The 14,494-nt window shown below is 32.1% G+C and overlaps 2 protein-coding genes across 2 annotated transcripts in view; one reads left to right on the forward strand and one right to left on the reverse strand.

The window, feature by feature from the left end:
- LOC115237674 overlaps window positions 1-12,821 on the forward strand; it is an 18,311-nt gene extending 5,490 nt beyond the window's left edge. Inside the window, exons 3-8 of the mRNA XM_029810879.1 lie at window positions 3,822-3,927; window positions 6,550-6,764; window positions 9,290-9,389; window positions 9,850-10,064; window positions 10,383-10,730; window positions 11,407-12,821. Coding sequence (XP_029666739.1) covers window positions 3,822-3,927; window positions 6,550-6,764; window positions 9,290-9,389; window positions 9,850-10,064; window positions 10,383-10,730; window positions 11,407-11,784 — 1,362 coding nt within the window. The 3' untranslated portion in view covers window positions 11,785-12,821. The remainder of the gene's footprint in view (window positions 1-3,821; window positions 3,928-6,549; window positions 6,765-9,289; window positions 9,390-9,849; window positions 10,065-10,382; window positions 10,731-11,406) is intronic.
- Window positions 1-14,494, reverse strand: part of LOC115237666 (coiled-coil domain-containing protein CG32809) — an 89,874-nt gene that overhangs the window by 64,686 nt on the left and 10,694 nt on the right. Inside the window, 3 exon segments of the mRNA XM_029810868.1 lie at window positions 13,601-13,721; window positions 13,723-13,773; window positions 14,093-14,291. Coding sequence (XP_029666728.1) covers window positions 13,601-13,721; window positions 13,723-13,773; window positions 14,093-14,291 — 371 coding nt within the window.

A 14,494-nucleotide genomic window follows, 5' to 3' on the forward strand; every position in this document is an offset into this window, starting at 1 on the left:
AAGAGCGTTTAGACTGGACGTAGGAAAGCTGACAATGATTGCGCAGCTACGAATATAATAATGGAAAAGATGCTGTCGCGAAATTGCCGATCGTAAATGAGAGGATCCGCAAACAGAACAAAGATAGCCTATCTGTTGTATGACTTTCTACGATCGTTACATGCTATTATTTTCTGCAACACTCTCATGATGGTCGATAATATTAGCCGGGATATTAAAATCTCGGTCGCCGAAATAAATTTGTGAAAAAGCGATTTGCGAATAAATCATGCCGAGAAAATGGAACATAATTAGATGTCAATAGACATTTTCGCTAAAAATGGCAACCGGGTTAAATACACAAGAGCGGAACGAATTGATTTTAGTACGGAGGAAGCGTTTTCACAGGAAGTATACCGCGTGTGCCTATGAGATTAGTATCTCAAGGTAGATTGTTTGGGTAGTCTTTCTTTTCTAAGTAGATCTCAGCACTAACGAGAAATATTTATTAGAATAAATTAACATACAGAGATGAAGGATTCATTTTTAAGAAGAATCAATTTTTTCAATCTTTAAGTCAAAGTCAAGTTTTTTCAGAAACGATAGTGAAAGAGAATTTAGTACGAAATTTTTCTCAATCTTATTTTCACATTTTTATTTTATCTTATCATGATTTCGGATATATCCTGCCAGTTAAGTAAAAAAGAAAATATTTCATAGTAGTTTTTTACTACATCATATTATATAATTTTTTTTCTTTTAGATAATAATAATTTTAAATATTTATAGAGAGAGACACATACACACACTAAATGATGGTGTGATGTTACAGCTTGGCGTGTCAATAAGTCATGTAAATCGCTGATACAAATCACTTTAATGCAAACACATGCAAGAAAATTGAGCGAACGCGTCTCACTGGATATACGCGATTGAATATTTCATCCTGCTCGTCAAATTTACGAGATCCCCTTTTATCGTTAGAGGTCGGTTGAAACATTACCTGTCAGGTCCTTATTCGACGAATGTAATGCGCGTTGACGCGTATATTTCCATAGTACTTAGTATAGTGAACGGCAAGTTTATGTGAGTTGACGACCGTAAAAGGAATTGGACGTGCAATCTCGACCGCAGTCGTTGCCACCGCGATTTTGCGGCCCGCTTTTGGCGAAATCCGCTCTCCATACAGAGCCCCTGTCAGAGAAATTACGCGCGCAAGAAACTATGCCTCTTTCGCGTCAATAACGCACGACGTAATCGATTAACCGTGAATTTACGCAATCACTGTAGAAAAATCGTGTACTCTTACGGGTATCTCTCTAGGTGTCGAGTCACGCTTGCGTCGGCTTTTAATAGGATTTAGAATTTCCGTTTTAAAAATCTTTCGCGATTAATAGTGACATCCGAAGAAAAAGTAGTTAAAAAAATTTGCATCTGATATTTTTTAAAGCACATTTTGAAAGGTGGAAATGTAATTTGAGAAAAATGCTTCTTTGGGAGTAAAGCAAAAACATAAAAAACAAGTAGAGTTGTGCAAATTAAAAACTTGCACATTGCTTCCTCATCATTTTATCTTACAATGCTTAAGCTGCTTTAAGCATGCGGATTTTTCAATTTTTGCTTCCTCATAGAGAAAGCTTTGTGAGCGAAATAAAAATTAAAATAATTTCTTTCACCGATCCTCACTAAATTCAATATCAAACATCCTTTAATAATACTCTATTCATGTAAAAAAATTTAATCAGATATTTCAAATTTTCTGAAAGTTACAGCGTGTAAAGACATTTTTCAAAAAATTCAAAATTTTATAAAAAATGAACCCTTTCACCGGTACTCACCAAACATACATACATACATACATACATACATACATACATACATACATACATACATACATACATACATACATACATACATACATACATACATACATACATACATACATACATACATACATACATACATACATACATACATACATACATACATACATACATACATACATACATACATACATACATACATACATACATACATACATACATACATACATACATACATACATACATACATACATACATACATACATACATACATACATACATACATACATACATACATACATACATACATACATACATACATACATACATACATACATACATACATACATACATACATACATACATACATACATACATACATACATACATACATACATACATACATACATACATACATACATACATACATACATACATACATACATACATACATACATACATACATACATACATACATACATACATACATACATACATACATACATACATACATACATACATACATACATACATACATACATACATACATACATACATACATACATACATACATACATACATACATACATACATACATACATACATACATACATACATACATACATACATACATACATACATACATACATACATACATACATACATACATACATACATACATACATACATACATACATACATACATACATACATACATACATACATACATACATACATACATACATACAGACATTTTTTAGGAATATGATTTTTCGACGTTTTGGAACATTCTAAACACATTGGCATAGAAAACTCGAAAAAAAATTTTGTCACGAAAACAAAGCTTCCTCTATGAGGAAGCAAAAAAAAAAACATAAAACGTAATTTTATTTTCGTCGCAAAAAACTTTTAAAAATATGATTGTATTGCGATGCACTATTACATTTTTGCACAAAAAAAAACGAAACAAATAAAAAATTTTGTAAAATCTGTCAGTGACGGAAAAAATCAATGATAATACAAATAAACACAAGAAAACGAATAGAAATAACATGTTTCGAATTAAAATTATTATTTTTGTAACGGCACAGTATAGTTTCCCAATTTTTTAATTTAATATAATGTTTCAATTTTTATTATTCTGAAAAAAATAAACTATTATACATTTTTATGTTCTATAATATCTGTTTCATAATTATCTTAATTCGTTCATACTTGTTATATTAATATTTCATATTGAGAGACATTAATATTTAGAATAGCATTACAATAAACACGGTAAACGCGAGTGTTTATTATATCACGATTCCGTAGGAGACAATTTCATTCCCCAAGGCATCAAATGTGCACTATTCATCATTATATTTGATATACGTCCTAGAGAGTCGGAGCAATGTTCGTACGTAAGTTTAATTGAGTCCCGGTATGTATCATGTCAACGGCCAATATAATTAATTAATACGTAAATGCAATAATTGTTGCAATTTCGTGTCACAAATTAAAAAAATATATATTTATAAAATTATGCTTGTGTGTGGCAATAAAAGGCACTTTTCTTTTTTCCATGTATTTTCATATTATTTTCTCACTTGGAGGAACATTTCACTATGTGATTTGGCAATATTATTTGACAGATCGTTTAGTGCGAAAATGTAAACTCAAATGTCTATCAAATTCTAATTATCCACATTAAACAACAGATGTTGTCTCTTCTGTGATTGCTTGATTGCATCCGTTCAAACGGATCCGAGAGAACGTTTATTCGCACAGACGAGCTTTACTTTAACGTGCGTTTTAGTGAGAGATCATATCGCGACGGGATCGATGCCGACGATTAATAATGTAAGACCCGATGTGATACGCGGAAATGCGCATCCGGTGATTAAATCACACGGAGCACATTAATCTTCGCTGTGTATACCGGGAGAATTGACAATTTAAATCGCGATAGGTACGAAATTAATGTCATCCGAGCATTCGCCGACACGATCTAACGATCTATCTCTCATTCTGTTACAGTACATCCATTACAAGACAGATCTGCCAAACATGAAGGAGTTCACTCTCTGTATGTGGACGAAATTTTACAATCATTCCAACGACCATCCTCTGTTCTCTTACGCAGGTCAGTGCACGCTGAAATTCATTTCTTTCTCCTTTCACCTTGTATCTTATTGTGAAATATATCGGATGTGAAAGCGAAAGTCCGCCACATTTATTGCCTAAAGTTCCGCATATTATCGCGCATATTATGGCGTTAAAAATGCGATTTGCATTGTGAATTAATTCCACCTCTAACTACAAGAGAACAAAAATATAGAATTACTATTTGAAATCAACTTTTTTTTTTAGCAAAAATCAACAGTTGATTATTGTTTTATAGTTTGATTAAATCTGAAATAAATATTAAACATAAGCTTATTAAAATCAAATTTATTTGAAATACTTTCACATAGAAATTTTCGTGAAACATTTTGGCATGTATAGAAATTTGTTATATAACTTCTATTCAATGATAGTTATGGCGTATGCGATTTGCATTGTGAATTAATTCCACCTCTAACTACAAGAGAACAAAAATATAGAATTACTATTTGAAATCAACTTTTTTTTTAGCAAAAATCAACAGTTGATTATTGTTTTATAGTTTGATTAAATCTGAAATAAATATTAAACATAAGCTTATTAAAATCAAATTTATTTGAAATACTTTCACATAGAAATTTTCGTGAAACATTTTGGCATGTATAGAAATTTGTTATATAACTTCTATTCAATGATAATAAATATCATTGCACTTGAACCATGTAAGAAAGAAAATAACCGATTTGTAATTTAATTACACATGTCTCATTTATCTATAATTAAAAGATGATAAATATAAAGAAGAAAGATAAACGTTTTTTTTTGCATTGAAAACTCGTTACCGCTATAAAAGTGCTGTATAAACTTGCGGTCTTAAATTGTAGTGCAAACTGTGTGTTTGATTAACAAATTTTACGCGGCGCGTTAATTTGCCGTTGACCTAGTTTCTCAGTAATTGTTTACTAACACTGCGGAAATTGCGGATAAGCAAATTTGCAAATAAACGGTTAGGTAAATTAAATTGTCAGCATTTGTAAAAATGAGCGACATGTCCATGATATTTAGATAGTACATACATACCCGAAAAATAACATATCGCTATTTTTTTGTTTGAACGATCTCTCTAGCTATGTTAAAATATTGCCCAAATAATTACAAATAACATTTTCTATTTGCAGAGATATTGTTTTCGTAATGAAAATTTAAACATTATAAAGTTTGATATAAAGTTCAAACATATATGTATAAATATTGATAATATCGATCACTTTTACGATATTTAAATTTAATTATACTTGTTTTTATGAATTTATTATAATCTATTATAGTAACGTATGATAATGTTTTTAATACAATAACGTAATTGTTTTTATGTATGATGAGTGTGAAATAGCATTTCATTAAAATGCTCTTATTAAATTCGTACAGTCTATGTGATTATAAATGATACAGCAAATAAAATTACGATAATATAATCTTTAAACGCGGTTTAAACGCTTAGAAACGCGGTGCAACAGTTTTATTCAGTCTCATTGCGTAATCGATTCCCACACAACATTCTTTCTTCTTGCAAATTAGTGATTTAACTTCATAAGTAACAGTCATGCAACAGACTGTCATCTCTCATGTCATGTTAAGAATCGATTTACGCCCGTGTATTATTATTCACGCGCGAACAATGATGTCGTCCGGCAATGTTTTCAATATGCAGTTTAGAAAGGTTCCACGCGGTTTGCAGTTTTTGTACCGTTGTAGAAAGTTGCGAACACACACCCATATACATACAGATTGTTCTTTTCTTTCTTTTTTCCGTAGACGCGAGAGAACGTGACAATAGACGGATATGTGCGGTGTCATAAATACACCAACAATAAGTCCCTCCCTTCGCTTGAGTCTAAAAAAAAGTCTCTCGGCTTTCATAATCAATAAATATACTAGAAATGTACCATATATATTATAGTATATAAAAAATAAAAGTATCTTTCTCAATATACGCCATTAAAATTTTAATATGCAAGTAATTTTTTTAGATTTTTTAGAGAATAAAAGTGCAATAACAATTAAATTTATTTGTAATAAAATTCTTACATAAGTAAGAAAAATCGATTTATATTATAACTCGATAAATAAGATGGAATGCAGAACTTTATAAAATGTCGAGTTAGAAGTTGTAGACATGACAAAGCTCTTTAAACTTGTTATGTAATATAACAAGTTAATAATTCTAGAAGCATAGATTATAAAAAAATTTATAAAAAAGTCGTAATATATAGAAAATAATTGTATCTAATAAACTGTTATTGTTAAGTATCGGAAAAATTATGAATGTTGAGATTAATTAAAAATGATTTTAAAACAGTGAATAAAGGTAACAAACTAGTATTAATTTTTAATTTGTTAATAAATTCAATAATTTATAAAATACGAATGCAAAAAACTCTTGTATATCCTCGCTCGACTGTTTATAGCGCGAAAGCGTCCAAAAATATCAAATGCGGATTCTACACTTGAAATTGTCAAAATCTGCACTGCTGATTCTATTAGTAATTTCACCAGTTATCATGTAATAGAGATGTTGCATCTATTCTATTGTACTTGTGCACAAGAATCCTCTGTCTCTTTCTCTTTCGCATACGAGTTAATTCTCATCCTCGACTTCCAGTCGGTGATCAACCACGAGGAATACTGTCGTGGGTCGCAAACACAGCGAGAAGTTCGTACTACATGCTTAACGTCAACGGTCACAACTTATACAGATTGAATTATCCGTTGAGACTTAACAAGTGGTACCACTCCTGCCAGAGCTGGAACGGTCGTACCGGGGAATGGCAGATTTGGGTCAACGATGAGCGCGTAGGTCGCGGGTTCAACAACAGGGTAAGCACGACTTTATGTTGCCTTTGACCCTACTGCACATACTTAGATAGATAGACGTATAAAGAATCCCGAAATTGGCAAAAAGCGAATAATTCAATTTTTCAAATTTGGACATTTGACTACTTTATTTAACAGAAAAGTTCAAAAATTAAAATTATATTTCTTGTAAAACGACAAATCGTGGCGCATTGTCCTTGGTATTCTAATAAAAAAATACAAACAAATATTTCTTTCGTGTTCGAGTCAAACTTTATTATCGTGCCACTAATCGCTCCCTCGTGTTTTATCATTCTTCCGAATCTAAATAATCGTTCTTTCGTTTATGCATCTCTAAGGATGTAAATATTCATTTAGCCTTCATTAAAATGCGCATTATGCCATTTTTTCAGTTTTCTTGGCGCGATATGCATTCTTTTGTGACCTGCTTTTTTGCTTTTGTAAGATATAAAAAACGGATAAATCTCGCGAAATTCAAAAGATACCTAAAATCGTACTGTAAAAACGATGACAATTAATTTATTATAATGCAGCAGTGCAAACTTGATGAATTATAAAGCGCGATTGTTATATATAATCGTTAAAAAATAATAAATATTCAACTTAATAGACATGCTGTAACTTAATATACAAAAAAGCTACAAATGATTATTCTTGGATGGAAGATGCGTCCGACCATATACGTGGCTCTACTACTACGATGCAAAAAAAAAATCTACTGTAGCTATTAATTTCGAGCTATTAATCTTCTAGCTACTAATTAACTTTCCGACTTTATCAAATTTTTCAAATTTTTATGTAATATGAAAAAAATTTTTAAGAATTAGAGAAATATTAAGACAAGTTTTTAAAATGATGAGTGCAATATACATATTATAATTGCGTTAAAACAAAACGATTTATTGAAATAAACAATCTTATTATATTGTGGTACTTGGTATTGTTTGCGTTAAAGTATGTATATGGCAAAATTTTTTATTCCGCATTAAAATTCGAGATAAACTTAATCTTCCGAAATAACTAACAGACAAATTCTTATTTTATGGTACGTGACGTACTTACGTAAATTTTACGTAAAATTCGCGCAAGAAAATTTCGCGAAATACTTGATATATGACATGTTTTAGACATACACAAGTAAATCATAAAAAATATTTTATTAAAAAATATGCGTTGTTTCTCTTGCAAGTTATATGCAATAATTCAAGAATTCTTAATTCTGTATAAGTAAAAATATCCGTGGTCTTAAATTCTTGCAAAACAGAGATGCGCTTTATTGTGCGCGATTTCACATATCGTAATATAATTTATTATCATTCCACAAATGTCTGGCGCGAATTGCGTACGTACTAGAGTAGAGGAAGAGAAACATTCACGAGCAACGTGGCATGAGAAGGCATGTCTTGTTTCGTATAAGGGTACCGTTGCATAAGGGTCCCACATTACAGTTTTCTCAATTATCGTTTATGTTAAACGCGCCAGAAATTTCTTAAACGAGCGTACTTCCGGCATTTTCTGTACACGAGTCACGTTCGCGAATGTGTCGCGTTTAGTCGTGCCTTTCCCACGCGAAAGTTGAGTGCACTGTCATCGCGGTTTTGTTGTACTTAATCTGTGTTTTTGGTTAGACGACACTTGCATAATATAATACATTTATAGAAATGCAATGTGTCATGAAAAATGTATTTATCCTTAAGACGTTTGTTTATAGAAATTTTGTTCATTTCTATTCGAATTTATTAATACTATAGAAATTTAGTCGAATATGTTTTTAAACACGTGTATCACAATAAATATGATATCTTTTATAAGATATTATATAATATAATAATTAAGAAAAATGACAAGTGTAATTATATATTCTGAAGAAAATATTGGGTTGAACGGAAAGTTCGTGCCATTTAAACGGAACAAACTTTCCGTTCAACCCAATAGTGATTTTTATACTGATGTAACATTAGATAAATGAAGTTATAATAATTACCAAGCATAATTACAGTTGTCGGCAATTAGGCGAGATTCGCAATTAAGAAAATAATTCACTGTCCGTTCAGCTCCGTAGGAGCTGTCAAGACGACGGCCTCCTGCATTCAGATTGCGTTGAACAGAAACGAAATGGCGAAAGAATGGACGACGAAATAGAATAAACGGGAAATGGAAAAGTATAGAATTCCATATATCGCGATATTCTCGTCCGAGGATACCAAGGTTACTTTCAAATAAAAAAGCACAGAAACCAATTTAAATTTTCATATAGCGTGGCGCGCGTGACTGCGGATGTGCAATCTATCCGTACATAGGGAACGCAAAATCCGAGGCTTTTATATATACTATTTACGTCAGTAGTTTATATATCGCTAATGTCCGCGTTTTTTCTCCAGCAATCGATTAAATCACTGTTGGGTCAAACTGTATTTTCAGATTAATTGCACGCGTGTTAGTCTAATAAGTAAAGAGGCGATTATCGGAAAATACTCTCTAGATTTTTTTGTTATGCGAAAAAAATTGTATTGCTCTACTTATTCCAGTTGGTTGGGCACGTTATCAAAGGCGGTGGAATTGCCATTTCCGGACAACAGCAACGACAACTGGGCGGTGGTTTCTTAGAGGGTGAAGGCGCGCCACCGGGTAAAAATATTTTTACATTATATCTTTAATTTTAAAATAAAAAGACAAATGTTACCTTTTCTTAATAACAGATTAATTATCGATATATATAATGTTAAACATGAACAGTTTCTTCACATATGTGTCTCTAAGCGTTGTATCTTCTTTATCGAGATTATTATTAATTGAATTTCAATATATTTGAATTTCCTTTATATTTTTTAACCTTCTTAATTAGTTAATTCAATTTTCCGATGTATTTTTACATACGTAAAAATTTTGTTTAATATATTTTTATCACATATACAATTTAAAAATATAGATATATTCTGAAAAATTTTTTTTTTGTGCTGCCAAAGTTAAAATTTAAAATATATATATAATTTACTTATAATTTAAGCATGTAAAGTAAAAACCTATTATTGCTTTAAGAAATGTTATAGCATGTCTTAAGATGATAACGAAAAAGATTTTTCTCCAGGTTCCGGCGGCTATTTAGGAGAATTGACAATGGTACAGCTCTACAACGTAGCGCTGACAGCGGGAAAGGCGCACAAGGATCACAAGCACCATCACGTCCATCATTACGAACACGATACGAGTAATAACATACCGAGAACCACTACGCAAACACCTGTAACCGGACCACCTTTGCCAGCGCATCCCTTCCTCACTGGTGGACAGATCAATACACAAGTACAATTATGTTCTCTCACTTTGTTACATCTGAGAGTGCGCGTGTGCCGTGTCATCAAGCTAATTACCTTCCCACCACTCCTTAATTAGCGTCACTGTAAACAACGAGGAGGCGTCTAAAAGACGCGTCTATGAAGCGTCTGAAAAATTAGGACGTCTCGTAGGACGTTTTTATGCTTCTTGAAGCTTTAATAATTTCTTTGTTCAGATACCTTTTAAACGTCATACGTGTTATTTAAACCGCCTCTTTATCTCCTCCTACGTATTGCTACGCTCGATCGAGCATGAATATTTCATGCGTGCGAACAAATGTTCCAGGTGAAGATCAATCCAGGAGCAACGATTCAGATCGTACAAAACGGCCTAACCATTCGTCATCCAGCATTACCACCGGCACCGGAATCGCCCCCACAACCGCTTCCGCCTTTGAATCTCGATGTTTTCTCAACAGCCTTCCCTCCTTCACCGACACAATTCATCAGTCCATCACAGTCGTCGATTTTCGCAGACGGGCTCTATCGTAATCTCTTTAAGAGAGAGAAAAATGACTCGAAGAAGCGAAACATTAAGGATGAAACAGTAATATCGAGTTTGACCGAATCGGAAAAATCGATTGCAAAAAGAGATACCGATGAAATTTCGAAAACTGATAGTTCCAATGGCAAGGTAAGCACAATTAAATTCGAAGTTAATTTTCTATGTGATGCCGATTAAAGAATGAAAACGTTCTAATAAGACATTTCCTACAATTTCTAACATTTTATTTATATATATTTTGCTTTCAATGTCTTATTTCATAGTATATTCTGCTTTGTTTTAACTGGAAGACACTAATAGCTTAAACATCTATTCGTTCGTAAAAATCTCTAACAGTAAAAAGAATTTTCTTCAGCGAACATCAAATTGTAAGTTCCTTCAATTTCCGATCTATTTGACATAGGAAATCAAAAGATTACAGTGTGAATCAGACTGGAAATAATTTAACATCAGTGAATGCATTCGACTTGCTTGCACAAAAATCATGAGATTTTTCATTGTATTGCCTCGAAAAGATCCGCCGCGCATTTAATAACTTTTGCATTTTCAAATAAATTTCCACAGTTTGAAAGATTTGTATTGCGTTACGAAGATTATTTACTTAATAAGTTTATATCATTTTATAATATTATTCCATTCTAATCTTTTCGTTTTCTATAAAAGTATCCGATTAAGACTTACCCAAAGAAACCTTCTGAAAATCTCTACTCCTATTATTAATATATACAAATATATGTACATGTTTTAAATTACTATTTATTAAATCGATAGCACATAACGCGCGTTTCATTCCTCGAACTTTCAGGTATCTTTCGTGCCAAAGTTAGAAATCGCGGATGACAAGAAATTAGAAAAACGCGAAGTCGAGAAGAAGAAGAAGCGAGGACTGTTGCAACTGAGTGACGGGTCGATTTTCGACGACGGATATTCTATTCCTCAAGGTCTGGACAACGACTACTTCACGGGATTAACGAGTTTCGGGTTGCAATTGACGAAGGATACGAGCGAAGAGGACGAACGGGAACCCGCCGAAGGCGAGGTCAGACAAGTGATGGACATTTGCGACGGCTGCGCCGAGGAACCGTTCGAAAAGGCGTTGGTCATGGACTGGAGAACGGTGCCCAAGAAGCTCTATTCCGGAGCGTTTTACATGCCAGCCACACCGACGTGTAAAGCGTTCTAAATCTCTTCACCGACCATGAGCCAGTGCGCAAAATGACATTTAAAAACGTTTCGCGTGAATTCTCAGGGGTGCGTCCGCGAAAGACTGCGCTGATAATGACGATAGCGCTTTGTTAAACGGTCGACGAAAGACCGACGAAACATTCCCAGGTATCCCACGCCATGTTTAGATTGACGAGTATCTTTAGCCGTTACAAGCGAAGATATTTGTCATTCGAGTCTTTTGATTTATTTTTCGCTGTTCATTAATTTCTTTTCACGTATACATTATTTTCTGGTGATGAATCGTTATTTTTCTCTATGTTATATTTGTAAACGTTGGCATTTATGAACATTTAAAGATGCCAAGAACATTGCCATGAAAAAACTTGTGCGTGACAATATCTTGCCGATCATATTTATTTGCAATTTATGTCTAATTAATTGTATGACATTAAAAACTAATTATATACAGATTCCATAGTTATTTGTGTGTAACGAGTTTTGGATCAATTGTAACAAGAAGAATTATTGCAATCTTTGTTAAATATAAAGAGAAATATATTAATAAATAATTTATAATAACTATATGACATAAAAAAGCTCAAAAATGAAGAATGTTTTTGTAATATTTAAATATATACAATAATATAAAGAGTAAAAAAATTTCAAATTTTGTTTAAAGATTAGTTAAAAAATGGCTACAATTTTTTTGTTAGTATTGTTACATGTGACCGAAGACTTTTCTAATGAAACAAAGCTGATAAAAGTCCCGATAATTCATATGTAAAAGTATATATATAGAATTTAATTAAGAGAAATTCCATTAGTGAAATGTATACGTAGTCGGCGTAATAGGACAATATTAGTTTGTAAGTTCGAGAAATTGATCATGAATAATAACGATCGTTCTTGACAGAATACTCATCACGGTTTTAAAGTGCGTCCTGATCGATTGACCTCGGCGAGACGAAGGAGAATTTAATTGCGCGACGGAAACCGCCTTGATCGATCGGCGACATACGCCTCGGTCGCCTAAGCTCAAGATTTAGCCCTATTGATATGTTTGCGTACATGTGTGACGTAAATATGCCGAATAAACTTTTATGAACTTTTATGAAATAAAGTTGTATTATGTTCCATTTGATTCGACCTTATATACCAATTTTTTAACATAAAGCAAAGTATATTTCTTAATTAAAATCAGCAATTTTTGACTGATCGTATCTCACATACCTTACGATATTAATAGTTATTATTGTTACCTTGAGATTTTTGTCTTCTATTATCTTAATTTATTTTCAAAAAAAAATTTGTATGCAATAACGATTATAATTTAAAGGTAACTAATCTTGAACAAAATATCAGATTTCTCTATGTGTCAAAATTTATATATATATATAATTGTTTTTTCTTTGAAAAAAAAAATTTAATCATGTCTTTTATATTGAATATAAAATAAAATATATAAAATAAAATGCGCTAAATATATATTTCAGCGAGAAATATTACTGAAATATCTGTGTATCCAAAAAAATTTTAATATTTACAGAATATTCTTTATAACTTCCTATAGAGATAACTAATAAGCGAGATTAATCATTACATGTATATTTCACGTTTATATCAACTTTGAATATTCGACAATTTTTAAAAATATATTTGCCTAATATGCTTAGGAATCATATTGCATATAATAGAACGAAAGAATAAGCATCTTTCAAACGTCATACCACGTAATAATACATTCTATCAAGTAAAAACCTGACCGTTCTCCGAAAAAAGAGAATGTGCAAGCTATATGGATTAAAGACAGAGTCTCATAAACGTGCACTTACCTTGCTCTTGTGAATGTGCTGATGCTGATATTCGCTGTCGAATTCTGGCTCGCTGAAGTAGCTCTGATCTTCCCAATGGGGCGGTAAACCGCCGCCACCTCCTGGTACTCCCAAGGGTCCCACTCTCGAAAAGTCTCAGAACGCTGCGATCCCTGATATCTCTCAGATGCGATCTAAAAACCAAAACAATTATATTATTATGCTGCAATAACGTTTTTTTATTGAAATTAGCCATTATTAAAAGTCATTATTATAACAAAAACTAAATTAATTTGAACTATAATGTCTTTAGAATTTTAGAATATTAAATGATAATGTTTATCTAGTAAATTTTATAATATAATTGAATTTAAAATGTTTTTAACTCTGTTCAATTATCGTTGCAAAAACAAACAAGGAAATAATATTTAGTAATAAAATATTTTATTCAAAATAATATTTAATTATTTAAATAAAAAGGAAGATATTTACAGTCGCAGAAAAATGTAATACCTTAAATCTTCGAGTTCATAGAACATGTCCTTGTTGCTGTCGTGTATGTAAACCTTTACGTGGGGACTATCTAGATATTCCATGGTGAGTTGTTTTGGAAAGCTTCTAACGAAAAGGGCTTTGACCGTGTCTATACTGGTGATCTCGTTTGGTAGCAATGCCCTCTTCGTCTCGTTCCTGTATTGCAGGAACACCAGTCCTAGGGAACCGCATACAGAAATGCATTGTTTTGTCAGCAAAGTCGTAATATAAAAATTAAACAATATGTAAAATATTTTAGAAATATTAATAAATATATATATTCTTCGTCTCTTGCAGGAACACCAGTCCTAGGGAACCGCATACAGAAATGCATTGTTTTGTCAGCAAAGTCGTAATATAAAAATTAAACAAATTAAACAA

Source organism: Formica exsecta, unplaced genomic scaffold, assembly GCF_003651465.1.
Source record: "Formica exsecta isolate Colony F162 unplaced genomic scaffold, ASM365146v1 scaffold303, whole genome shotgun sequence".
Lineage (NCBI taxonomy): Eukaryota > Metazoa > Arthropoda > Insecta > Hymenoptera > Formicidae > Formica > Formica exsecta.